The sequence below is a fragment of the Micrasema longulum genome, unplaced genomic scaffold (assembly GCF_059751315.1).
Source record: "Micrasema longulum isolate JH-2025_06_02 unplaced genomic scaffold, ASM5975131v1 h1tg000629l, whole genome shotgun sequence".
In the NCBI taxonomy this organism is placed as follows: domain Eukaryota; kingdom Metazoa; phylum Arthropoda; class Insecta; order Trichoptera; family Brachycentridae; genus Micrasema; species Micrasema longulum.
The window spans coordinates 191,473-217,322 of record NW_028277825.1 but is presented as its reverse complement, the minus strand read 5'-3'; the positions used below and the strand labels follow the sequence as shown (position 1 = coordinate 217,322).

At 33.8% G+C, this 25,850-nt stretch overlaps 1 protein-coding gene across 3 annotated transcripts; it reads left to right on the top strand.

Annotated features, from left to right (window-relative positions):
* Window positions 1–185: 185 nt before the first annotated feature.
* Tango9 (transport and golgi organization 9) lies at window positions 186–25,576 on the top strand. Of its 3 annotated transcripts, none has more exons than XM_088229020.1 (8): window positions 186–383; window positions 11,852–12,025; window positions 13,342–13,509; window positions 19,047–19,194; window positions 21,147–21,311; window positions 21,439–21,603; window positions 21,703–21,829; window positions 24,388–25,576. In XM_088229020.1, exons 2-8 carry the CDS (start codon window positions 11,879–11,881, stop codon window positions 24,602–24,604), a joined length of 1,137 nt encoding a protein of 378 aa, XP_088085146.1. In that variant the 5' UTR covers window positions 186–383; window positions 11,852–11,878; the 3' UTR covers window positions 24,605–25,576. The 3 variants fall into 3 exon arrangements, with proteins under 3 accessions (XP_088085146.1, XP_088085147.1, XP_088085148.1); XM_088229021.1 differs by having other exon boundaries at window positions 245–427; XM_088229022.1 differs by lacking the exon at window positions 186–383 and adding an exon at window positions 4,715–4,847.
* The last annotated feature ends 274 nt before the right edge of the window (window positions 25,577–25,850 follow it).

Sequence of the window (25,850 nt, the reverse complement as noted above, 5' to 3'; positions counted from 1 at the left end):
TATTTTACGGGGACAAAAGATTTTAATGCCTGAATATTTTAAACAGGTATGTTTAGCTCTTATCAATGTATCTTTTATATTTTTTTACAAAGAGAAAAGTGATAGCCTTCGTGCAGCGTAAACATGCCCACGGCCTACGGTGCCTAGTGCCTACCACAGACTAATGATCGTATCCAAATTTGTATATTGTTTATGGTGGCCCTACAAAATAATCTGTCAAATGTAAAGCAGGACAACCAAGGACAACATTACTTGTGGCATTTCTCATATGTCATTGTCATTTTGAATTTCGGTGCGATTGTGATTCTCACGGCGAGTTCTAGTGCTGTATTATTAATTTTTCGATTGTTTCCACCGAGGAATTCGACTTCTATATCCCACAGGTCGGTTTTTTTCAACCCCGTTTAGTAGCATTGATAACAACAATGTAAGTTTTATTATCTATTTGTTGTCGCCATTGCTTGTAAATAATAAGGACCGCTGTCGACAACAGATTATTAGCTTTATTAGGAACGTTTCATGTTTATATTTTTGGTGTGACGTGTATACCGCTTACCAAAAATAAACATTCGCATATTGTGGTTTTTTTCCATCAACTCCGCAATTTAGAAAAATTGTTTGGTAAATCATCGGATAGGTATGTATTTGCAGGTATTCAAAATATCGAAGTTACGAAATTAAAGGGGTGGCTAAAATTTTTAATATTTGTAGTTAGTATTTTTCCAAGTTTTATAAAACGTGAAACAGAAAGATACATTTTAAAAGTAGTTTACTATTGAATTATTTCATTTTGACCTTTGTATGCACATACCTATGCATGTATACTTCAGTTACAGTGCATCTTCACATAAACAATAATGCCCACTTTTAGGGTAGCTCAGAATTCTGACCAGTCAAAGGAATTTTCACTCTCATTCCACTTAAAAACACTAAAAGGCGACATTGTCTATTTGTGGTTGCACTGTTAATAAATAAAATGGTGATAAATGTTATGTACCTAATTTATGTATGTTTACAAATTCCAAGTACTACTATTAGTACTTACAATTAACCCATTGCACCACTAATAAAGATGACATAATTTTTAAATTTATTTCAACAGAGAAGTAAAACATTTTTAAGAAGGAAATATGGAAGTCTAGGCATTTACAGGGCTTATGACCCGTCATTGGCTGGTTTAAGTGGCCATTTTACACACGGTGTAACATTCACCATTCTCCCCATGTTTGAACATTCACAAAGTGCGAAACATGCGAAGTAAAAGAGCTTCCTTTCTCAAAAATGTTTTCCCTCTCTGTTGCACCAAACTTAGTTTAATTAATTTTTATGTACCCAATAGAAGCACTTGTCACACCAAATTATTTAACTGTGCTGTCGTTAACATTAATGTGACAAAAAAATTCATCCATAAATATAATGAACAATTTATATAATGCCTTATTGGAGCCGATGCGAGTGATGTATTCAATTAAAATGTTATTAAGTTGAAAAAATAAATCAGTGACAGCACGCAGGCATTGTCATTGTGGATGAATAATGGAATGTAAACTTTATTTTTCTAATAAAATTTACATCCATATATTTGTTTAATATTATCCATAAATAGTTTTTTTTTGCATTGTATAACATACATATATTTTTATTTGAAATAATTTTTAGTCTAGTACTAAGAATGTATTAAAACTGTTTTGTAAATGACAGTAGATTTAAAAAATAAAATACACATATAAACAGGGTTGCGTGCGGCACTTGTGTTTTTTTTTTAATTGAAATAAAACACGATTAATGTTTCAAATCTTTATTTATTCTATTTTTTACGTTCACCACACTTGGGAAATTTGAAATTACACAGTTTTGAAAATGGTATTCGGCAAATGTCGTCCTTCATGGTCCACACACAAGCCTTTATCGGAAGTTTTTGTGCACTCTTTAAGCATGGCAACGAGTATATTTGCAATTTGTGCCCGAATATTTTCCTGTAGGATATCCAGCAGGGGCGTGCGGTGGGGTTTTTGATTAGGGAAGCAATTAGTATATAAGTAATTGGTACATAATAATATACACTGCCCTTAAGAAATTAAAGATAAACTAAACACTTATTTTCGATTGCTTCCGTTGCCTAGTGCGAATTAAAGTCTACGCCTGCGCTTGGACTGCGCGTTCTGTATATCGCTGGAACGGAATTTTGAATTTGCTTCCACCGCGATCGTTCTTGAAATCGATACCCAGCCAGCCAGTAACAAGTATTCGCCGATCAATACGCGCATGACAGCGCTGGTAAACGGATGTGTTAGTGGGTCGCGTTGCTTTTTAACATTTTTTTACAAAGCGATTGTAAAATTCTTCCGCAATTTATTACGATTATAAATAAAATTATTAAAACATTATTTGTTTATAGTAATCTAAATGTTAGGTATTGATAATTAATTTATTCAATATAATATTTTATAAACATTATTTGGCTACATTTAGGGGAACCAATCGTTCCATGCGTTCTATGAGCGGACCGCGCATGATATCCAGGATCCGGAAACAACTGCTGTAAACAAAGGAGTTCAGGTAACTTCACAGGAAAAAATCGTAGGGTTCTAAATCAGAACAGAGTGCAGGCCAGTAGTTGAAGAGGCCCCATTTTGTTGGAACCACACATTCGCTAGTTTCATAGCTTCAAAAGTAGCATAAAAAAATCCTCTATCATGGCCAAATAATGTGCTGCATTCACGGTCACTGCACAACCGTTCTCTTAAATTAAATAATGGCTGATAATTCCTATTCTTGATATGGTGACCCTGTCCAAGTGAAGAGGTATTTGTGGATGTTCTCTGGGATTTGCTTCACTCCAGTACCACATATTAAGCGGAAAGCCCTCTGCCTGGCAATGATCAAGCACACGTGTAAGAAATAAGCCTTTACTGAAAAAAGGCTCTCGCCACCCACCACGGCATGTTTGCGACTGATAACTGTTGAAACACAAATTTTCCACTTGTCTCCTTCTAACGAGACCATCCTCCACCCTCTGCGACCCCCTCAGTCTCCATGGCGCCCATATATAAATATTTAGTCATTCTTGGTTGACGATTCTATAAGAGTTACAAAAAATGTTTATGACATTTTGCAATTTACTTGCATTATAATAGTGTACAATGATAATACAACGACCTAACATATACCCACTAAACTAAATATTTTTATGCATCTTGTTTATTTTTGTTTTTTCTTGTGTATGTGAATTTGCTTCTTATTTTAGTTTATGTTTTAATTTAATTATTTCTCCGTGTGCGTCAATTAATGAAATTACTAAACAATTTGTGCGAATTATTAATGAAGCGCAATTAATAGATCTGAACTTTATTTTAAGTGACACATGTTTCCAATAGATTCTACTAATTCTAGAGCGACAAATATCTGCACTGTGTTTATTTTCAGCCAGAACTTCTCTCTGATAATCCTAAACTCTTTCATAGGGAATTCTTATTACCTTTTAGTGTTTAATAAGTTTAATAATAATGTCAAAATATAACAGACCAATTTACAAAATGATGCAGATTGTATTTTTACGGATTATTGTGTACCATGTGATGTTTATACTCTTTGCCGACATTTCCAATAAAATTGCTGAGTCCACAATCAGAGTTAATGATGAAAGCTCCAATGTGATCCGGAACATCGGCAAATAATGTGGACAACACAAGGCATAATAACCCAGAAAATCTCAATCTGCATCAGAACTACTGTGAAAATCTAAGAAATTTATTCTGAGAATATATTGGACTAATTTACCAGCTCCTCGCTCTATCATGGATGAGGCACTTTAGTTTAATGATCTAATTCATTATCTCGGTTACTCTTCTATCAGTTATAAAATAAGCAAACTTTGGACAGTTAACCTTATTTAATTATAAGATAATAATATTAGTTGGAAATCACAAGAGTATAATTTATTTACGACATTAATAATTTAAAACTAAATACTTATTGCATTTTAGTCTTTGATGTCTGCAAATCATATAACTAGTTAATAATTTTGAAATTTGTTCTAAATAAGTAGCTTATTTATACTCTTTTGACATTCCATTATTCTGAACCCCACATCACTCTGCCTTTGCATACAGACCTCGCCTATACGCCTCGCCTGTACGCCAATTACTCCAACGTCCATCTTCAAGTATTTGTTGGATTCGGTCATGCCATGTCTTTTCCATCCAACAACATTTGCATCCTAAATGTTTTTACCCGTTCTTTCGCTGTCCATTCGCATCTACAATTTAAAATGAATGCAGCACCTCTTTGTCTCAGCTTTGCATTCGCCGAAGAGATATTGTTTTTACAGCATTCAGCCTATTTCATCCTTGTTTTTCCAATTTTGTACTTCTCTTCCGTACACATTAGGGTTAGTACCAGGACTGTATTATGAACTTCAATTTTTTTACTTTTGCGACAAAAACATATTTTGGCAATTTTGATTTTACTGCACTGTTTATCCTTTCCCGGTAATTACTTAAATGTATGTTACACATAAATAACACTACTCCAAATTCAAAGGGTACGTCATTATACAAATAAATACCATATTATTTTATTAATAGCGTTGACTGTTGTGATTCATCACCAAAATGTAAATATGGATATTGGTAGATAAAATAATCATACAAATAATCTGTAATTGGTCACAATGTGAAGCCATTATTATTCAATATACACGAGCGCACATACTCTTTAAATGGCAAATAAAAGAGTCATCGAGCTGTGTATATATTATATGAATAATTTTTATTAATCACATTGTATCTAACTAGTGTTAGAAAATATTATGTGTGGAGCTGGAAGTAGTTTAATTTTTTATCAAGGTAATTTTTTAAATTTTATTTATTACCCTACTGTTAATCTCTAAAAAAATATTTCAAATATTATGTTATCTTAAGATCAGAGGCTGATTTATAGAGTGGTGATTGTTACAATCATAGGGCCTCATTTTTAACACATTGTTGGTGGACATTTTGCAACTAATCCATGTAAAATAGTGGACCATTTTTTCACAGCACTAAAAATTGTTTCAGGTAAAATAGTTACAACTTTTGGATTGCCTTTATTAAATTATGACGCAACTTATTGTATTTTTAAAAATTGATATTGAAGGTTTAATTAAAATATTTTGAAAAAAAAATGCAAAATATTTTGAAACGATATGTTTTGTATTTTACAAAACAATAAACAAATAAACACTGATATCTAGTGTTTCTACGTTTGATATAATTTTTAAAAAACATGTCCCCTTTTATAATGGCACATCACAGAATTTACACATAGAAGTTTCGCTACATTTTTTTGTGGACACATCTCCTTAGTGTATTATTATTTTTACAAGAGACTTCAATATTTTCTAATGTATGTTTTCTCAGAGCCTTCCTGCATTGCGATTCTACACGCTCTCTCGGGTGTAGAAAAAGCGTTGCTAGCTCGTAATTAATATGTAAATTACGTCCTAGCAACGCATTCTCTACCTCCTAGGAGTATCTTGTTTTAATGATTTTTTTTTACAAATTGCATAATCAATTTTCAAAACACATTATGCTGACAAACTTGGTTATAAGGATCACAGAAATAGCGAGATCTTGGATGTAATGAGTAAACATAAGTTGATATTTTAGTTTATGATTTTCTCCATTCATTTATTCACTTTTATGATGAGCTACTTCTCAGACATAGTGAACAAATATATTGTCAACAGTTAAGCATAAACTCTTCAATTATTAAAAAATATAGATTTCGAAATAAGAATTTTGCTGGGCATTGGGATCAAATTACATTTGTTTAAGTACTTAATTAGGCTTTTCGCTGACAATGTTGAAAAAATATCACATATGTGGTAGATTCCGTGTAAAAAATTAATCCAAACTTTGTAAACTCATCTGGCTTGGCAAACCACATAACAATTTACAACTTTTTTGTACTTTATGATTGAAATCTTGGTTTCGGGGGTTTTTACAATGTTTTTCATATTTTTTCAATGTTCTATGGTAATAAACATTACAAGTGGGTGATGTCAGATCAGTTAAAAACTAACCCTTGAATTATAAACATGTCTACTAACGAGAGGAAGTGTCTCGATTCGTGAAAAAGTGGTATTTGGTACGAAAAATATAAGAGTATAAAAAAAGTTATCTATCTTTTATCCACAGTGTTAACATTGTGGAAAAATAATGTTTATTTATCTGCATTTTAAATTTAGAAAGTGATTTATTTGTATAGATTTATTGTAATTTTATTATTTAATTATCTGTATAAATTAAACATATATTTATTTATTTACTTAGTGGCAATATGCAATGGTGATTGGATTTTAAAAAGCCTCGCTCTGGTAGAATGAGTAATGCTTATAACGAGGAAATTCAGTCGGCCCCATCTTCCTCGTTCACCAAGTTTGATTAAATAAAGTTTGGAATTGGTAGTACAAGTAATAAGTTAATTCATATTAAATATTAGAAACATGTGCATATAATTGAACGTAGTTATGCAGAAAGCAGCCAGTCCAAAGTTTTGAAAAAATGAGATTTTGGTGTTATCGGATGCAGTAAGGTCTATTCTATGTTCTCCTAAAAACTGCCAGGTCGCTTTTGTACAAAAAACTGTTATAATCACCTTCTGAAAATAGTATCGATCACAAAATCGGCATTTCTCAATTTGCAGAAAACACTCACAGCACTAAAATAATGTTACAGTATTTTAATAATCATAAAAACATGTCAAATATGTAATTAGATTCTTGTTCGTAACATCAAAAAACTAATGTGTTCATTGTTTATCATTTGCCAAAAGTCGAAAACATTCCAACTGTTGTGTAGATTCGATTATTCACTCTTTTCACAAAAGTGCTATTATCTCAGTTTCACTTTTCTATGGCTGGCTGCTTTCTGTATAACTATGTTCAATTAATTCTGTTCGATGTTTCTTTTTAAATATTGTGAAAGTTAAAATTATCAGCTGAAGGCAAAATTTGTTACCTGAATAACATAAAAAATTAAGATTTCAATAATGCTTTTGAAAAAGTTTCTAGTCATGGAACCCCTAAAATGTCAGTGAGGCACATTTTACTCGGCATAAATAAATTCGCTCCTGCTCAAGTGGCTACTGATTTCAATTATGATATAATTATCTCAAACTTAAAGAATGTATAAATGTGAGGTAAAAAGATTGAAATAGCAGTACATAATTAAACATTAGTTTAGATTGAACAGTGTAAAGTAAGCGAACATTTAATTTATGGTTCGTATTACATGTATACAAATTTTGTATCTGTGTGTATTTCACCATCCCCCTATTCTCATCGCATGGTGCATAGGGCACTTGCATTGACACATAAACCGCAGCACATCTCAATCATTTTTGTTACATGAAGGTAAGATGATCAGTCTTGCTCTTCAGGCGCTAGTCTAGGGGCTGTGAAATATTTTAGAGTAAAAAAACCTTCTAAATATAAAATTCATGTCAACCATATTGGGAATCAAACCCAAGACCTCTTGCACACTATGCAAAAGTGCTGACCATTAAACCACGAGGTGGATATTTACTACACAGTTATGCGTATGTTAAAACTATTTATTGCTTTGATTACTACAAAAAAGAATTATATTGATGCATTTATTTTTAAACAGTTCATCGAAGTGGGAAACTCCTTAATGATTTTCCGAATGTTTGAGTTTACTGTTTACCATATTGATGTGCCATATATTTGTTTTTTTATTGTTATTATTATTGTTGTGATTCTGATCCTATATAATGTTTGCGATGATATATTCTTGTGTCTGTGTCAACTAATTGCTCGTCTCAACTCAACACTGGACTTTTAGTCCCAAGGAGTTGGGACTTATGTCTCAAATAATGTGTAATAAACTCCCTTTAAGAAAATATTTGTTTAAAATCTTTATATAAAACTGAATGTGCCGACCAGTTATGAAACACGGCTCTTTCTTTGTCTTACCAAATTCAGACAAAATATTTCATGTACCTAATACAACCATTAACATTAGAGCGGGTCAAAAACAGCAATTTTCCAATTATCGAATTCAAATAGGGCCCAAAACATGCGTATTCTGCGCTTATTGACGGAAGAATGTTTTAAAAAATCTTGCATTGCACATTTTGTAGCGCAAAAGGCCTAAAGTTTCGAAAAAAATACAAAAAACACAGAATTGTAATTTTTGCTCAAAATAAATAGGTAATTTTTTTCTTACAAGCAACTTTTTTGAGATCAATGATGCTAAAATTCTACATCAAATCTGATTTAAGATAATGTTTTTATTTATTTACTTAAACACTTTATATACATATGCATAAGGGCGGGCATATTGCCTTAAGGCAATTTCATCCTACCTACCCTAACTTACCAAAGTAGTGAGTCCTTACCAACACAATATTTTATAATATATATAATACACCTCGATTGGTTGGTTGGTTGTATAGAATGTGGGTGGAACTCGAATTACAGCCACCTCCTAGTGGTAAGTTCTTGGTCATTTCATTTAAAGAAAAGTGAAATGGTATAGAATTGAAAAATGTAAACAGTAAACACCCCAGTTTAAAAAATAAAAAAATAAAAATATTGCTTTTTGTGTATACTCACCAAGACATCTTTAAATATGTTTTTCTATCATCAGGGAAATGAAATAAAGTACTTAGATGCTATTAAAAAGATATCCTTATATTTTGAGCGAAATATGAAAGTTTTAAAATACGCAAGTTTTAAACCCTTTTGAAATCAATTATCGAAAAATCATTGTTTACAAACCCCTAGTTAACATGTTAGGTGATTTTAAACAATATAGAATCTAATTGTTCAACATAGAAAATCACAAAAATAGTGCTGCAAATATTAATTATATACTGTAGCCCAGATTTTGGATCATATCTTGAAAACATTAAGAAACAGCGTTAAAATTACTCCTACAATAATTATCTACATAGAATTTACCACAAATTAGGTCCTTTTCATTTTTACCGTAAGATTAATACTTTAGGAGCAACAGGAGGTCCAAGAATGAGAAGCACCAAATTTAGCGCGACTGTACGCGTCTCCCTGTGTTTTTTCATTATTTTCTAATAAAGCTTGTCGCTTCCCCATCTCCGCCTTCAGACCGTCAGCCAGTGTTACCAATTTAGCAACTTTATCGCTAGATTAAGTAACATTTTCACTTTAAAAAACGTTTGTTTTTTGTACTGACAAATAATTTCTAGCGACTTGAATGGACTGATTTGGTATCGTTAATTATCGTCTTCTTTTTCATATTCATTGTCTTCATTAAAATCGATGGGAGCACCACCAGTACACCCTCCTAAGCAGCCGTTATAAGGCAGACTGCATTTAATAGCCGTTTTTCAACATCCGTATTTTCTGGCACAATCACTCATGCAGCGGCAAAAAATTGATTTTAACACACTGTCAGGGGCGGGAGGATCTAAGGTGGTCGTTGGCTCTAAATTTCCATTAGTTCCTCGCTTCCAACCCCACAATTTAGTGGGCAGTTGGTTCCCTAACCACTCTTGTACTTGATGGTAGACTCTGAAGGCGTGATATTTAGATGAACCTTAAGCAGGGGGAAGAAAGGAAAGATCATGTTTGGGCTTGGTACTAGATTTCAAAAATGCCAAATAGTGATGGCGGTTAAGATCATTTTGAGTAGAAGGCACATGGTACACTGTCAAAAACATCCTTTCTCCTGATTCTGCTATGGCTTCCACGGTTGATGTTGGATCATAGAAGATGGCTGCTATATCCTTTATAAATGGTTTTTGTTTAAAAAAATTAACAAATGATACTTTGCCTTTTCTGTAAATGGCTGAGGTTGTATCGCAACCGCTAAAACTATGAAGAAACAGAATGGAACAACAAAATGAATGTTTTTGGAGTTCTTGGGAGGAAAATATCATGGTTTCCACTTTCCCTCTTCCCGGCTTAATAAAGAAGATCTACTTCTCTGGTAGTGTCAAAGCCATTAGAAGGACTGCGAAATCCACATCTTCTCCAACAACAGCAACTACAGGATGGTTTGTGGCTTTGTTAATTGCACTTTGGACAATTGTACAGTCCGCATCACTTGCAGCCACTCGCGTTTCATTTTCCTCAGCCTGTATTCTTTCCACCAAGAGTTGAATAAGGCGGCATTTATTTTTTGCATTCGAGAGAAAATGCTCTTGTTGAACAGTTAATTTCATTACTAGGTTAAAGTTTATTTCAACAGAAGTTTTTATTGCTTCTCTTCTTTTTTGCTCTGAAGTCTTTGTACTGTTGCTTGTATCATCGTTGCCATCGAACACAATCGGATTGAATAATTGGATTCGTAATGAACTTTCACATACTTAATGTACTGATCTTATATATCAGAAAAAGTAAAACCTTCTTGCCACGGTGAAGAATATACCCACCATCTATAATAATAAAACTTAAATCTACGGTTATGTCAGTTTTAGGAAAAACGTTATACAAAGCTGCTTTTTTAGTTTTTCTCATACAGCCTTCATTGAATAGAGCCTAAAAATGGGGAGCCAATTCGTACTTCAAAAGTGATTTCAAATGTTTATCCTTCTTCTTAGCAATTGCAATCCTTTGGAATAAAAGCAGTAGATTGACTACAACAGTTTTGCAATTAACTTTGATTGCACTGCTCATGGCCCCCAGTGATAATACTTTGTCCTTACATTGTATTTTTACATCTGCAAAGTTGCTACCCAGCATTTTGGCCTTAGCTGTCTGCCTACTTTTTTTGCTTGGTGGCAATTCACTTCAGAGCTTCCAACAATCCCCGTTGATAACGACATAAGATTATCTGTTTTTGGTAAAGGATTGTGACTCATGAACCAAACACATATTTATTTATGTAGTTTCTTCCTGTCTTCTTGGTTCCTGCATTGACGAGACAATAGCAAATCTACATGTTGATCTACAAGTCACTAAAAGTCATTAGATCACAAATAATATCAGTGTATTTAATAACTTAAATTATTTTTACTTTTAGCTTAATTATCCTGTCCATTCAAGTCGCAAAATAATATTTTTCAGTACGAAAAATAAATGTTTTTTTAAAGTCAAAATGTTGCATAATCTAGCAATAATGTTGCTTAATTGGCAGCACTGGCTGGCGGCCTGAAGGCGGAGAGGGGGAAGCGATGGGTATAATTAGACGCAAATGAAAAAACACGGGGAGACGACGCGAATGGCCGTGCTAAATTTTGCACTTCTCATTCTTGGACCTCCTGTTAAAAACTAAAACCTACAGTAAAAATGAAAAGAACCTAATTTGTAGTAAATTTTTATGCAGATAATTATTGTAGAAGTAACTTTAAAGCTATTTCTTAAGGTGTTTTAAATATGACCCAAAATCTAAAAAAGGAGACCTTTCCATCCCCCCCCCACCACCCTTAGCACACCTCCCGCCATCGAGGATTTTGAGTATATCGATCAAGACACCACAAGTGTGCCAATTTTCAAAACTACACAAATTATTTCCCCTGAATGATCATTTTTGGGCTAATTTTCTTACACTGTTGTATATTTCATTGTTGCACTAGTAATATCTGTTAAGTAACATTTTCAAAATTGTTCAGGAAATTGATAAAACAATGTACCTTTTGATGGTGGATTTAAAAAATATATTTTTATTTATAACAAAAAGGAAAATTACATAATTTTATTTTGACCATATATTTAGGTATGTTTTGTTGAAAAAAAATTATGTTACCGTAATGAGAAACTAAAAATACTTTTAAAAGAGAAAGTTCACTTAACAGATAGTACCGGCGCAGCAATGTTTATTTAATGTTTAGTTTAGTAAGTCTTGTTCTCTGTAAATTGTTTCAGTCTGAAACGTGAGTAGAGTCGCAGACAATGGCATGGTCAGGATATCAGAAGTTCTTGGCTCTGTTACTTGTGATAACGGGGTCTATTAATACTCTTACAACAAAATGGTCGGACACTTTGTCTTCCAAAGGGTCAGATGGACAAGTCAGGCCATTTCAACATCCATTCCTACAGGTAAAAAAATATTTGTGTATTTTTAAATTTGAAACATTTAAAATCATGTATATTATGTTAAGAGTCAAGAGGAGCTAGCACATTTATATTTAGAGAAAACAGTACATATTTTTTGTTGATAAATCATCTAAACTGTTTTAAATTAAACTAAATAGATGACCACATTATATATGAATTTAATATGAGAAGAAGTGTAACATGCCATGACATAGATGAAAAACAAACGAGCCCCTGGCCCTGACAGTATAGTTATAGAAACTATTGAATATGTTGGAGAAGTTCTTCAACTGACACGCCATTAAAATTTTAAAAAATTTCTTCAACAAGCAGTTGTGACCCTATTGAATAAATGTCTGGAAGAAGAGCACATACCAGATAAATGCAACAACGCAACAATCATTCTCCTACACAAAAAAATGTTATATATATGGGAAGTTGTTATATATATATAAAGTTGAAAAATTATGGACCTATTATTAGTCCATTATCCCACCGTTACTGGTAGAACCGGCAGGATTTAAGAAAGGTCACAGCACGAAAGATCATAATACGAATTACACAGATCCTGAAAAATATCAACCAGAAATACAATGAATATAATATGTCATTATAACTATCTCTCATTGATTTTGAGAAGGCTCTGTATAGGTATGGGCAGTGATCATCATCATATCGACAACATATGCACTGTTCTATGCACTCACAAAATAATATTACATGGTCTGGAAAATCTGAAGGTAAAAAAGAACTTCTGAGACATAATTAACGTGATGTGGGAATGTGATGAGTAAAAAGAAAATAGTTCTGGATGTAAAATCTACAGTTAACTGACATACGCATTTTAAACATTAATGGCAGCAATTCATATAGCAAAATCCACTCTGAGATGATTAAAGAAGTTTGATAAAGCCTATAGAATCAGACATTTTGAAGTCTCAAAATATATGTTGACATATCAAAATAAATATTTAGGTATGTAAAAAACCAGCTCTAAATCGTACATTTTTTTGTGATTTCATCATTATGAGAAAACACGTCCAGAGCGAGTTTTGTAGCTTTGTGAACATTCATAGAATAAAGGGCATTTTAAGACGGAAAACCTTTCAAATCTTTTACGGATCGGGACTCTAAAAACAAATGGTGTGTACCAGTTTTACTAATTCTTTTTACAAAAATCAGACTACCAGAAACATTATAATGTTGGGTTATTCATTAATATACTTTTTGAATGTACAAGTTTTTATTATACACGCATTACCTTCCTTTTATCATCTTGGTGTCCCCGACGTGATTTAACAAAAATGTTTTATTTTTAGGCATCCACAATGTTTTTAGGGGAAATACTATGTTTAGTAACCTTCAAAATACTGGTTTGCGGATGTAGTGGAAGGATTTCTACATCTCCCAACGTCGCTACTCTCACAAGGGGAAATTCAAATTTCAATCCTTTTTATTATTTATCGATTCCCGCTCTCTTTGATTTGGTGAGTTTGTCAGCATATAAATATTATTTCATTTATTTTTGCACCACAACAGGCCAGGAGGCCCAATAACACTGGTGAATTACATCACAGAACACCCAGGCTTGAGAAAAGGCTAATTGAGATTTTTTTGTGTTCTCACCGGGAATCGAACCCAGAACCTTACGTGCGCGAGTCAAGCGTCTTGACCACTGCACCACGGAGGCTGCCATTATTAAGCAGGTTATTTATTGAGAAGCCTTTGCAATTTAAAGGAAACATATTTTTTACTTGACTTACTTTTAATTGAAAACTTATCTAAAGAATAAGCTAAATTAGTGAACATAAAATATAATAATTTTTTTTATAGCTGATATGTTATTAATTTATTCCTTGTAAGTGTTTGTTTTAAAAAACAAAAAATCCAAGGAAATTTGCTATGCAAAACACTTCACGTAGAGAGCTCATAAGCTCCTAGACTTCTATATTGATAATTTCTTTTAGAATATTTGTCAATAAAATATTCAATTGATTGCATTCATTGTCTTGAGAATGTTAATCAGATTATTCAAAAATATAATCAGCATAAAAATATCATCATTCCCTTCTCAGCACCTAATATTGTATAGGGTACTGCATCGGCACACAAATCGAAGTTTATATCTTTTTTCTTTGTTATATGAAGAGAAGAAGAAGGATTGTGAAATATTGCAGTGTTATAACTCCTTATTAATTAAATATTGAATCTCGAGCATATTGTGACTCGAATCTGAGATTTCTTGAAACCACTAAAGGTAGACAAAAATAAAAATATATATCATCGGTGATACTGCAATACCGCTTAATCTGTATTTTACTGCAATAAATTCACTATAGGGAATGAGAGCTGTTAGTTTTAAGTTGTTGCTATTTTTACTTTATATTATAATCATAGTTTTTCTGACACTCCAATGATATTTTTGATTAATATGAAAATATTAAAAAAAAAAATTTTAATTATTAGGTCTATAACTTAAAAACCGGATTTTTTTTGGGAAATTCGAGTGTTTATCAAAGAAAATCTTGTACAATTCTGTTATGCAAAGTATTGTCCATCGGAAGTTACAACATTTCCCCATCTTTCTGGCAGGATGCCATCCCAAAAAAAACCGGTCATCTTTTGAATCAAAGAACGAATCGAGCCAATTTTTGAAGCCTTGTACTGAAGTAAATCGTATTCTGCAAAGTGCGTTCTGCATCGACCGAAACAAACGGAAGTCAAACGAAAGTCAAAGTGGAAACTAAAGCAGATTGAGCAACATGTGGCCGAGCATTGATCATGTCGTCCGCTATTGTCACGTGCAGAGCTCCCGTGAAAAGTTTACAGTTTAATATGATTTGTTCGTGTGAATTGAATTCAAACAATGTTCTCAAGGAAGTAAGGGCTCTAAATTTAAAGTTTGACAAAGTTTTGGAGTTCTTAATGAATTGTTCGCCTGTTCAAGATCAATTCTTAAAATTAAAAATGTATCATTACCGGCCAAGGATAAAGGAGAATGGACGGTGCCCAAAATGCGCCGTACAAAACCTCTGCGTGGGAATATGAAAATGGAAGAAGATAATAATAATTCGAGAGTGTTATACTTCCATTTTTATCCATTCCATAAAGACACTACTGTGAATTGTTTTCATGACTATTTAAAATCTTTAGTAAGCTCAGCCTCATTTAACGTCTTTAAAATTAAATCGAGGGGAGACTACGCTTCCTTTAAAGTGGGAATACCCACTACTGCAGTGGGTGAAGTTTTGAAACCCTCCCACTGGCCATATCACTCGTACGTGAAGGAGTGGAAGAACAGGATGGTGACCCCGCGCCTACCTGGGGCGCGGGAAGAATGACTAGGTGGCGCCACTTCTGCTTCTCGCACCTTCAATTTAACATTTTTATATCAAAATACACGCGGCCTTAATTCCAAATGTATAGATTTCTACAATGAAGTGGTGGGGTGTGAATTTGATATAATATGTTTGACAGAGACATGGCTCAGTGCCAGCGTTTTAAGCTCGGAACTTTTTACTCCTGACTTGGTAGTGTTTCGGAGAGATCGTGTCACTTCTTGTAGTGCTTACAGGCAGGGTGGGGGGTGTTTGTTGCCCGTGAGACACAGAGAAGCGATGAATATTCAGCGGTTTTCTGAGTTGGAAACAACCAATGAAGACTTGTGGCTTAAGCTAACCTACAATGACACGATTATTTTTATCTGTGTGGTTTATTTTCCACCACAAAGTACTCTAGAATCTTTTAAATTATTTTTTGATAAATTGTTATGTAATTTACATTTACTTGTTGATAAGCGTGTCGTTGTGTTGGGTGATTTTAATTTGTACTCTGCACGAGGGGGGAGGTGGATACTGACCTTTCTTTCCTCTGCTCTATGCTGAAACTCACTCAATACAATGGCATTCTTAACAATAAGGAACGAACGCTAGATTTAATTTTTTCAACAGTTCCGATATCCATTTCTCGAAGCGAGTCTCCTCTCACTAAGGAGGACGCTTATCATCCTGCTTTGCTTTTTAAGTACAAAGTTGAATCTCTAAACACACGCACCGCCGTTCCCATAACGCATATAACATCGGAAAGGCGATGGGATTTTACTCAAGGTGATTTCCGCTCCCTTTACGACTCCTTTTTTAATGCTAATTGGGACGGCATAATAGATTTAACTGATGTTAATGAGGCTGTTCATTATTTTTATAACACTGTTTACAATTGTTTTGATGAGTGCTTTCCGAGGAAACCCCCGGCTGTGAGTAACAGGAGATATCCGAGGTGGTTCTCTCGTGATATTATCAGTGACAGAAAAAAACACGGATACCACAAAAAGTGGAAGTCTTCTGGTGATCCATACTACTACTCTCTTTTTAGTAATCTTCGAACCGAGGTAAAACAGAAAAGAAATGCAGCCTTCGACTTTTATATTTCCGATATCGAGTCAAATATCTTGCGAAATCCCAGTGACTTTTGGAGATATATTGGCTCTAAGCGCCGGGATGGAGGGATCATGGACTCCATGACCTGGAAATGTCAAGACGTTCGAAATGTGGATATTGTGAATGCTTTTGCTAGTAATTTTAAATCTGTTTACTGTTCTACTCCGAATGAAGATCTAAATAAACAAAGCACGTCGCAAGGCTCGCAAAATATTTCAATAGATTATTTCAGCGAAACTGATGTCTTCAAATCTATTAGTTCTTTAAAGAACACTTGTTCACTTGGTCCCGATTTTGTTCCAACCGCTGTGCTGAAGAGTTGTGTACACATTTTTAAAAAACCACTAACTGTTATTTTCAATTTGTCCTTAAACACAGGTGTCTTTCCGGAGTTATGGAAGGTCTCCAAAATTTCTCCAGTGTTCAAAAAAGGGAATAAAACATGTATCGAAAACTATAGACCGGTGGCAATTTTATCTGCTCCTGCAAAGGCATTTGAATGGTTGATATATCATTTTGTCAATCCCCAATTAGAACCATTCATATCAAACGAACAACATGGATTTCGGTCTGGGCGTGTTTACGAATTTTGTCACTAAGTCACTCGACAAAGGTGCTCAAGTAGACTGTTCGTACAACGATTTTTCCAAAGCGTTTGATAAGGTAGATCACCAACTTTTGCTTCTGAAACTTCAGAGGATTGGCTTCAGTGACATTCTTCTGAAGCTATTCACAAATTATCTCACAGATTGTAAGCAATATGTGTCATATAGACTTTATCAATCTGAAACATTTAATACCTCTTCAGGGGTTCCTCAAGGATCTAATTTGGGACCAATGTTATTTTTAATCTTTATAAATGATATTGGTAAAGTCATAAAATTTTGTAATTTTCTCTTATTTGCTGACGACCTAAAAATTTTTTGTGAAATACTGACTTCTTCAGATTGTATTAAACTTCAGTGTGACATTCAAAATATAATTCAATGGAGCAAAAAAAACAAATTATTCTTCAATGTTTCCAAATATTTTGTAATGGCATACACAAGAGCATCCAAAACAATATACTATCGTTATCTAATGGACGGAGTAAGGCTTGAAAGAGCTTCAACGTCCAGAGATCTCGGGTGTGTTGTTTGATGCTCAGTTATCTTTTAATCTTCATATAGTTAATCTATCTAATAACTCCCTTAAAATACTTGGTTTTGTTCTTAGAAATCCCAAGATCTTTTCTAACACTCAGATTATGAGGACATTGTATAATTCCTTGGTAAGAAGTCGTTTGGAGTTTAGTTCCATTATTTGATCGCCACATGAGACTCGATACTCTTTGATAGTGGAGAGAGTGCAGAAACAATTTCTGCGCTATCTGTACTTAAAAGAGTGTGGATATTATCCTTGGCTCTTCCCAACCGGCTTTTTACTGGAGATGCTAGGCTATCAGTCATTATGGAGGAGGAGGGACGTTCATTTGGGTGTTCACTTTTTCCAGGTGATCGGTGGTCGCATACATAACTCAGAAATTCTGATGGATGTAGGTCTGTTTGTACCTGATAACTATCTTCGACAAAGACAGCATTGATTGTTTTACCTACCGCGATGCAGAACCAACCTGCCAATGGTTATGCCGGTTGGTAGAGCAATCTTGCTACTTAATCGCATCGCCTCGGATGTCGACATATTTCACGACAGTGGGCCTTCCCTTAGGAAAGCACTTTCTAACTTTTAATTTTTCTTTTTACATTTTGTTATATTATTTTAATAACATAACTATCTACTGTAATTTGTGATCTATTATTGTATTTAGAATGAATTGGGTCATTTTTCTGTAATGTTCTAAATATCTGAATAAATAAATGAAATAAATGTCATTTTGGAAAATTAATGTCTCGTGTCTGGTCTCCCATTCTGGCCATTATTCCTTCAATGCTCTCTTTAAACGAATCAGTTATTGGTACAGCTCTCCAGTAATGGTTTCACCTGGTTTTAGAAGCTCATAGTACACAACTCCCTTCTGGTCTTCATCTTAAAACTTTTTTGGCTGTCCAGGCCGCTCTTTGTCTTTGATATCAAAATCGCCACTTTTAAAGCGTTGAAACCGCTCGAAACACTGTGATTTTTCAAGAGCATGTTCACCATACAATTCCATGAGCAAAAGATGACTTTCAGCTGCAGTTTTCTTTGCAAAACAGTGACCCGGCAAAACTTCCCGCAAATGCTGTTTCTTTTGCCAATTTTCAAAATTTTCAGTGATTGAAAAAAATGTGATGCGAACAAGCAAATCAAACACTGTTGACTGATTTTGACAGCTTATAAATAGAGCTTCAAAATGACATATATGTCAATGATTTGCTACAGCGCATACACAAGTGCTGACATCTAGTGTCAAATTCCGGTTTTTAAGTTATAGACCCAATAAATAAATAATAATAATAAGTCGCAATTAATATATTAACAGAACATTTTTTGGGTTCTCCTTCCAAAAAATTGTTAGTTACGCGGTTTTGCAGTATCATCAGTTGTTGCAGACAATATGACTTATTTTAAACTGCTTGATTGAACATGAATTTATGGAATGTTTCATTTAGCTTGGGACTTCTATAATGTACATTGGCTTGAACTTGACATATGCAAGCAGTTTCCAAATGTTTCGTGGATCCATCATTGTGTTTACTGCTATCCTTTCTGTGGTGTTCCTGGACAAACGTATCAAGGTGCGGGAGTGGTGTGGAATAGGTAACTTTTAATTTGTTTTTTATTTATACTTTTTATTTTTTTATTTACTACATATTTCATTTATATTTGAACATTTCAAAAGGAAGTGATCTAACAAAAAACCTGCAGTGTGTTTGCTTCGGTGTTAAGCCCATACACATCATTGATGTTGCGTGCCGTCTGCGTCTCGTTCGTACCGCGACCGAACTCGTACTGAAAAATAGTGCAAATTTTGAATTTATTCATCATTAAATTCATGCAAATATCTGAGCAAAAAAGAAAAAAATAGCCAATTTAAAAAAAGAACATGCCTTTAAAGCAAATATATTTGAATATGGAATTCCTATGCAAACAAAAGTTAGCTATGTTTCAATTGAGCAGTTTATAAAAATGACAATTTCATATGTAAGCATCTAATGTATTCTTGAGAATTTAAATTTAAGTCATTAAAATTTTTAGTGTAAAATTGATTTTAAGATAATTTTCCATTGATATAATTCTTTTTTATTCCAACATGTTATTAAATAAGTTATCCAAGATTTATTTATTTATTTATTCACACTCTTTATCAAAATACAATTCCATGTTCACTTAGATTAAGATTAGATTAGATTATTAGAAGATTTCGGTGACAACTGTCATCGGGGGGAGGCAACATGGCTGACTGGGCCATATACTGCGGATGCCTCCTAAGAGCTTTACCATGTTTGCCTACTTTACAAGGCATCATGTTCTCAACGTCCGCCGCTGAATGTTTGCTGGCAGTTGTTGCAGAACTTCTGGATGCGAATCTGATTTGGGATAATGCACAGGAGCTGGCAGCAGACAGAGAGGCCTGGAGGCTGTTTGTGGGCATATGGCCATATGCTCCAACCAGAGAGCAGATATGGAATGATGATAATGATGGATTAGTTTGATAAGTTATCCAAGCTGCACCATAGTGGCCCATAGACCAGTTAATGACACATAGAGAGAACACATTTCGGAAGGATCACAGTGATATACACTAGTGCAACCTTTTTGAATATGCACCCTCTTTACGAGTTAAAAATATCTGGCCACCCCTCGAGGACTTAAATTTGATTATACTACTTGCTCGTATTTCAGTGTTTTTTCATCTTATAATTAAATTTTCTTTCTATTGAGACCATATTAATTATTAATAATCGAGAAATCAAGTATAAGCAGGGGCCCATGGCCCGCCAGCTTACCTTATCATCATAATCATCGTCATCGACATTTCCTTTCCACACCTAATAGTGCATAGGGCACTGCATTGGTACACAAATCGCAGCATATTTTTATCATTTTTGTTACATAAAGGTAAGATGATCAGTCTTACGCTTCAGGTGCCAGTCCAGGGACTATGAAATGTTCTAGTGTAAAAACCCCCTTTTAATCAATATTTCACGTCAACAATGTCAGGAATCAAACCCGAGACCTCTTGCACGGTAGGCAAATGCACTGACCAGTACACCTCGAGGCCGGGCTGGCAGCTTACTTAATGAAATTTAATTCACTTAAAATTTATGTCTTTTGGATGAAGAGAAAAGAAGAATATCCAGAGCTGATAATGCAAGCTTTGAAATTATAAGGGCCATTTGCCACATCCTACCTATGTGAACTGACGTTCTCTTTAATATCGGATATAAAAACTAAAAATAGAAATAGACTCCATCTCAAAATTAGAACTACGATTTGACAATTTCTTAGCACAATAAACAGGACCTAAATTCCTTCTTTTATACTTTTACCTTACATACTTGCAACCGCTGCCCCCCCCCCCCCACCAGACATCCGCAAGTTGAAAAACACTGCACTAGTGTATTCCACCACTGTAATTTTTACAAAATGTGTTTTACTCTACCAGACACATGTTTTAACTGTCACTGGCTAAATATTATATATCGGCTGTCGACATTATTAGGATGAATGAGTTATTCAAAATGTTTATTACTGATTTAATTTTTTAGGAGCTGTTATAATTGGATTGATGATTGTTGGTGCATCAGACTTCTTGAATAAAGATGATACGAGTAATTATGGTCACAACAGCATTATCACTGGTGATCTTCTAATCGTTTTGGCACAAATTATTTCCGCCTCACAAATGGTGTATGAGGAAAAATTTGTATCCGGTAATTTATTTTTCATCTTAGTGCAATTTAAAAAAATATGTATAAGCGTATTGTATTAGCTATATTTGCCTTTTAATAGTATTTCAATTATGCTTTTTGTTTAACTTTGTTTTATTTATTACCTTAGGTTTGGATATACCTCCACTACAAGCTGTTGGTTGGGAAGGAATCTTCGGTTTTGTGTTTCTTTTCTTCTGCCATATTGCTTTCTATTTCATCCCTGCTCCCGCGCCCTTTAACAATAATGCTAGACACACAGTTGAAGATGCTATTGATGGATTAGTACAAATCGGTGGGTAAATCATTTTTACAAAAAACATATTTTGCATTTTAATTAAAAAAGAAGTATGTAAATCACATAATAACATTATTAATAAATTTCTGATTTCAGGAAATAATGGATGGTTACTGTTATCAGTGTTGGGAGGAATAATTTCCATAGCTTTCTTTAATTTTGCTGGGATAAGTGTGACTAAAGAAATGTCGGCAACTACAAGAATGGTGCTGGATTCTGTGAGGTAAACTGCAATATAGATTGAAATAAGGAAATTTATCATTTGAAAAATCGGTACTATTTGGTCGAATCATAAGTTTTTTTTTATAAAACGTGATATTTTATAGACTGATGCTACATGCGTGACCTGCGAAGATTAGTTAGATCTCATTGTCATTTTGTCAAGAGCGATCATTTATTTTTTAACACCATCACTTATTACTGATTTATCAATTAGGCATTTAAAAATAATTTTGCAGTCTTTAGTTGGGACATTTTTTACACATATGTAAAAAAATGAAATGAAGTATTAAACCTGGAAACAATTTTCCAATTTTTATACTTCTTCTTTTACCAGGTAGTAATTCAACAATGTTTGATTATGTCCAAATGCTTGCAGACTGGCTGGAATTGTTTCCAGGCGTTGCCTAGTAGGTGATTTGGTTCAGCCGGATGAATCTCACCCACGTGATAAAGGTTTCAGCTCTTTTACTTCACAAAAGTCAACAGATGGAAGAGTTGAGGAAATGTGGATGTTCAAACATGGGCAGAATGGTGAATGTTACACAGTGTGTAAAGTGGCCACTTAAACCAGCCAATGACAGGTCATAAGCCCTGTAAATGCCTAGACTTCCATATTCCCTTCTCGAAAACTTTTTCCCTCTCTGTTGAAATAAATTTTAACTATTATGTGACCTAAATAGATACCCTAAGAAGTTTTGTTTGCTTTGGTAAATCTGACTGTTATTTTGTCTTATGAGAAGGGGACCCATAATGCCAATAATTTGAATATTTATATAAAGGAAGGCTGGGGTGGACTCACGGTAAGATGATCCTTAACCTAACGGTTAAGCTGCTCGAAGCCGGTCCGGTAATATTTTGTGAGGTTAGATCTATGATGATTGTCAAAGACATACATGTAACTGTATGACGGTATTGCGGCAACCAGATGATGTCGTAGTTTCCTTCAGAAGTTTCGTTTCGTTGTCCCGTTTTCGTAGTAGTTGTAGAGTATCAATTTCTTAAATTTCTTTGGTATGTTGATTGTTCTAATAAATGATGATTGTTGATGATTATTGTACGATGATTGTTCTAATAAAGTGTTTTTTGACAACTTATTAGTTTATGTGAATATTATGAATAAGATGAAAGGAGTGAACGCGGTTGAAATGCGATCTCTTAGACGAATGTGTGGGAAATCAATGTATGACAGGGTTACGAATGATGAAATCAGGCGAGAGTGTAAATCTGAGACAAGTATAATTGATAAGATTAAGAAAGCGTCTCTGAGATGGTTTGGACACGTAGAAGGAATGGACGACGAGAGAATGGTAAAACAAGTATATATGGCAAAAATGAACGGCAACGTTAGACGAGGACGACCAAGGAAGACGTGGCATGATCAGATAAACCAAAATCTTAAGTCTGGTCATGTCAAAAGCAGACAGAACCGAAGGGCATGTATGACAAGGTGTATGAATGTGGAAGAGGCTAGGATTTTATGCCAGGATAGACGTGTGTGGCGGTCCATTCTCTCTGCCTACCCCTACGGTGAAATGGCGTGATGGTAGTAGTAGTAGTAATGAATAAGAATCACTTATTTTGCGTATGCACAGAGTATTTGGACCCTAGCCGTTTGTCGCAAGTAATTTACCAATAACACATGATGGTATCAGTACGGTCTACTCTGAACAACCTAACTCACTTTTTGACATTTTGTCGACTCATCACATCACTAAAAATAACTTCCATGAGCTCTGATAGATATTCGCGGTGGTATTGATCTGAGAAGTCAAAAAACTAATGACTGCGTGGATCTCGCACGGACAGGAGAGCCATCTCATCATAAGCGAGCGACGTGCTCTCCATTGGATAAATTTACTGCAACTAAACAAAATGGCCGACAAACATGCGCGACCAAATAAACTGACCGTTAGGATCTCCCCTATACGTCAGGTGCGCCAACTTTGGAACAAAAATCCCGCGGCACCAGGTGCCTTTATAACCTTATTTTGAGGATAACCCTTGTACATATTTGTCACAGTGTCCCATCTAAACACAGGCTTAAATTTGCTGAGTGGAACGGTATTCTATAATTACTTTATATTTTTTGCTGGTGTTTTGATCGGTTGCTAATGGCATTTTATTTTTTATTCCGCGAGGGATTTGTCACGATTGGTTAATTAAGGTCGGTAAGGAAATTGCCACTTCCACCACTAACTCATGAAGAACGTCAATCCGACCCACTACAATGTGTAACACTAATAAAAGGGTTTATTTTACGATAATTTACTATGAATAAATTGTTCCAATGCCAATTCAATAAATAATGTTGGAAATCTTTTTATAACTAGCACTAAAAGCATAGAATTATAACTAAAAGTGTAATTTAATAGAAATAAAGCGTCCGAATAGAAAATTAAACATACACGCTAACATTGCTCAACTAGTTATTGTACATTTCTTATCTTTTTTGGGCATCATTTTTTATTCCATAGTGTTAAAAGATGTGTAAAATATAAATATGTACATACTGTGTAAAGCCATCACACTAGCCTTAATCAAAACATGTATTTTGTATAGGACTCTGATCATCTGGGCTGTCTCCTTAGCACTTTCTTGGCAGAGTTTCCACTGGCCTCAACTTGTGGGATTTGCAGTATTAGTTTTGGGAATGTGCACGTATAACAACATTCTAGTTGACAGGATTCCTTGGTTCCGTGGACGAGAAGAGATGAGTGATCCCATCATCAACCACGATGCTACCGAAAACTACGATCAAGGGGACAGGGACGTCTAAGTATTTCTCTAGAATGCCGATTGGTCTTCATCATTATATAAATGGCTTCTTATGAAACAATATGTGTATGGGCGCTATCTTATTGTTAATTCGCCCTAAAAATAATAATATAGCCATATATATTTTTTTTATCTGATAAGAAATACCCGTTTAACATTTTCAATTTGATCTATCAGAACTAATATATTTATTATAAAGATAAAGTATTTACTGTTAGTAAGTCAGGATCCTGTGTGATAAACTGACAAATTGATTGAATTTAAATATTTATCTGAAGCATTGATGCAAATTATAAAAAAATATATAAATGAGATTATAATAAGGTAAAGTATGGAGTTTAAATGAAATCTAATTGAATCGATATTTTATTCAAGAATCTGATATTTGACCCTTACATGTTAGGATTATTATGGTTAGCAAAACTAAGAAGATTTTGCCACAAAATAAACAGATTGTTGTACGTACATCAATTACTTTGAACATACTTGAGGTATTTTTAAACATTGTAATTTAAACTTTTGTTTATCTATAATAGCCAAAAACTATGGATACTTTTTTAAATATCACTATTATTAATTTGTAAATAATGTGAAGTTTTGTAAAACATGAACCAGATTAATTATAAGGGAAAATCATATGTGATAGTATGTTTAAAAATTAATCTAATGATTTCTCTTAGCTTGAAAATTTATTTTGTGTGATGCATTGATAATTTTACTGATTTTTCAGACTCAAAATTATGTTTTCAATGTGCTGTATTCATATTACATACATTGTTTTGTTTTTTTTAAAATGTAAATTGCTGCAAATATGAAATATTTACCACTAAACATAGAAAGTGATATTGAAAAACCATTTTTGTGTTTTGAATGCAAATACAGTGAAACATATATATAGTATTTTGTAAATGACTCGTGCAATGTATTAGTTAATTTTTGTCTCTAATATTAATAAATACATTTTCAAACATCATTATTTTCTTTACATAATAATATTTCCCCATCCATCAGCATTTATAACCGAAGGAGTCTATTTTTCCAAAGGTCAAACATCTTTCTATAAGACTCAAATTGAGAAAATTTTATAATGTTTTTTTGTTTTAAAAATATATTTAATCTTTCCTGGATATTTCCGTGGGCTGGTACTCTGAATGTAATTGTGCACGAAGAGATCGCTCCATTAGCGTGTATTTGGTATGTAAATATGCGTTAAAAATGTGTTTTCTATGCATGCTTTTGCGTTAACA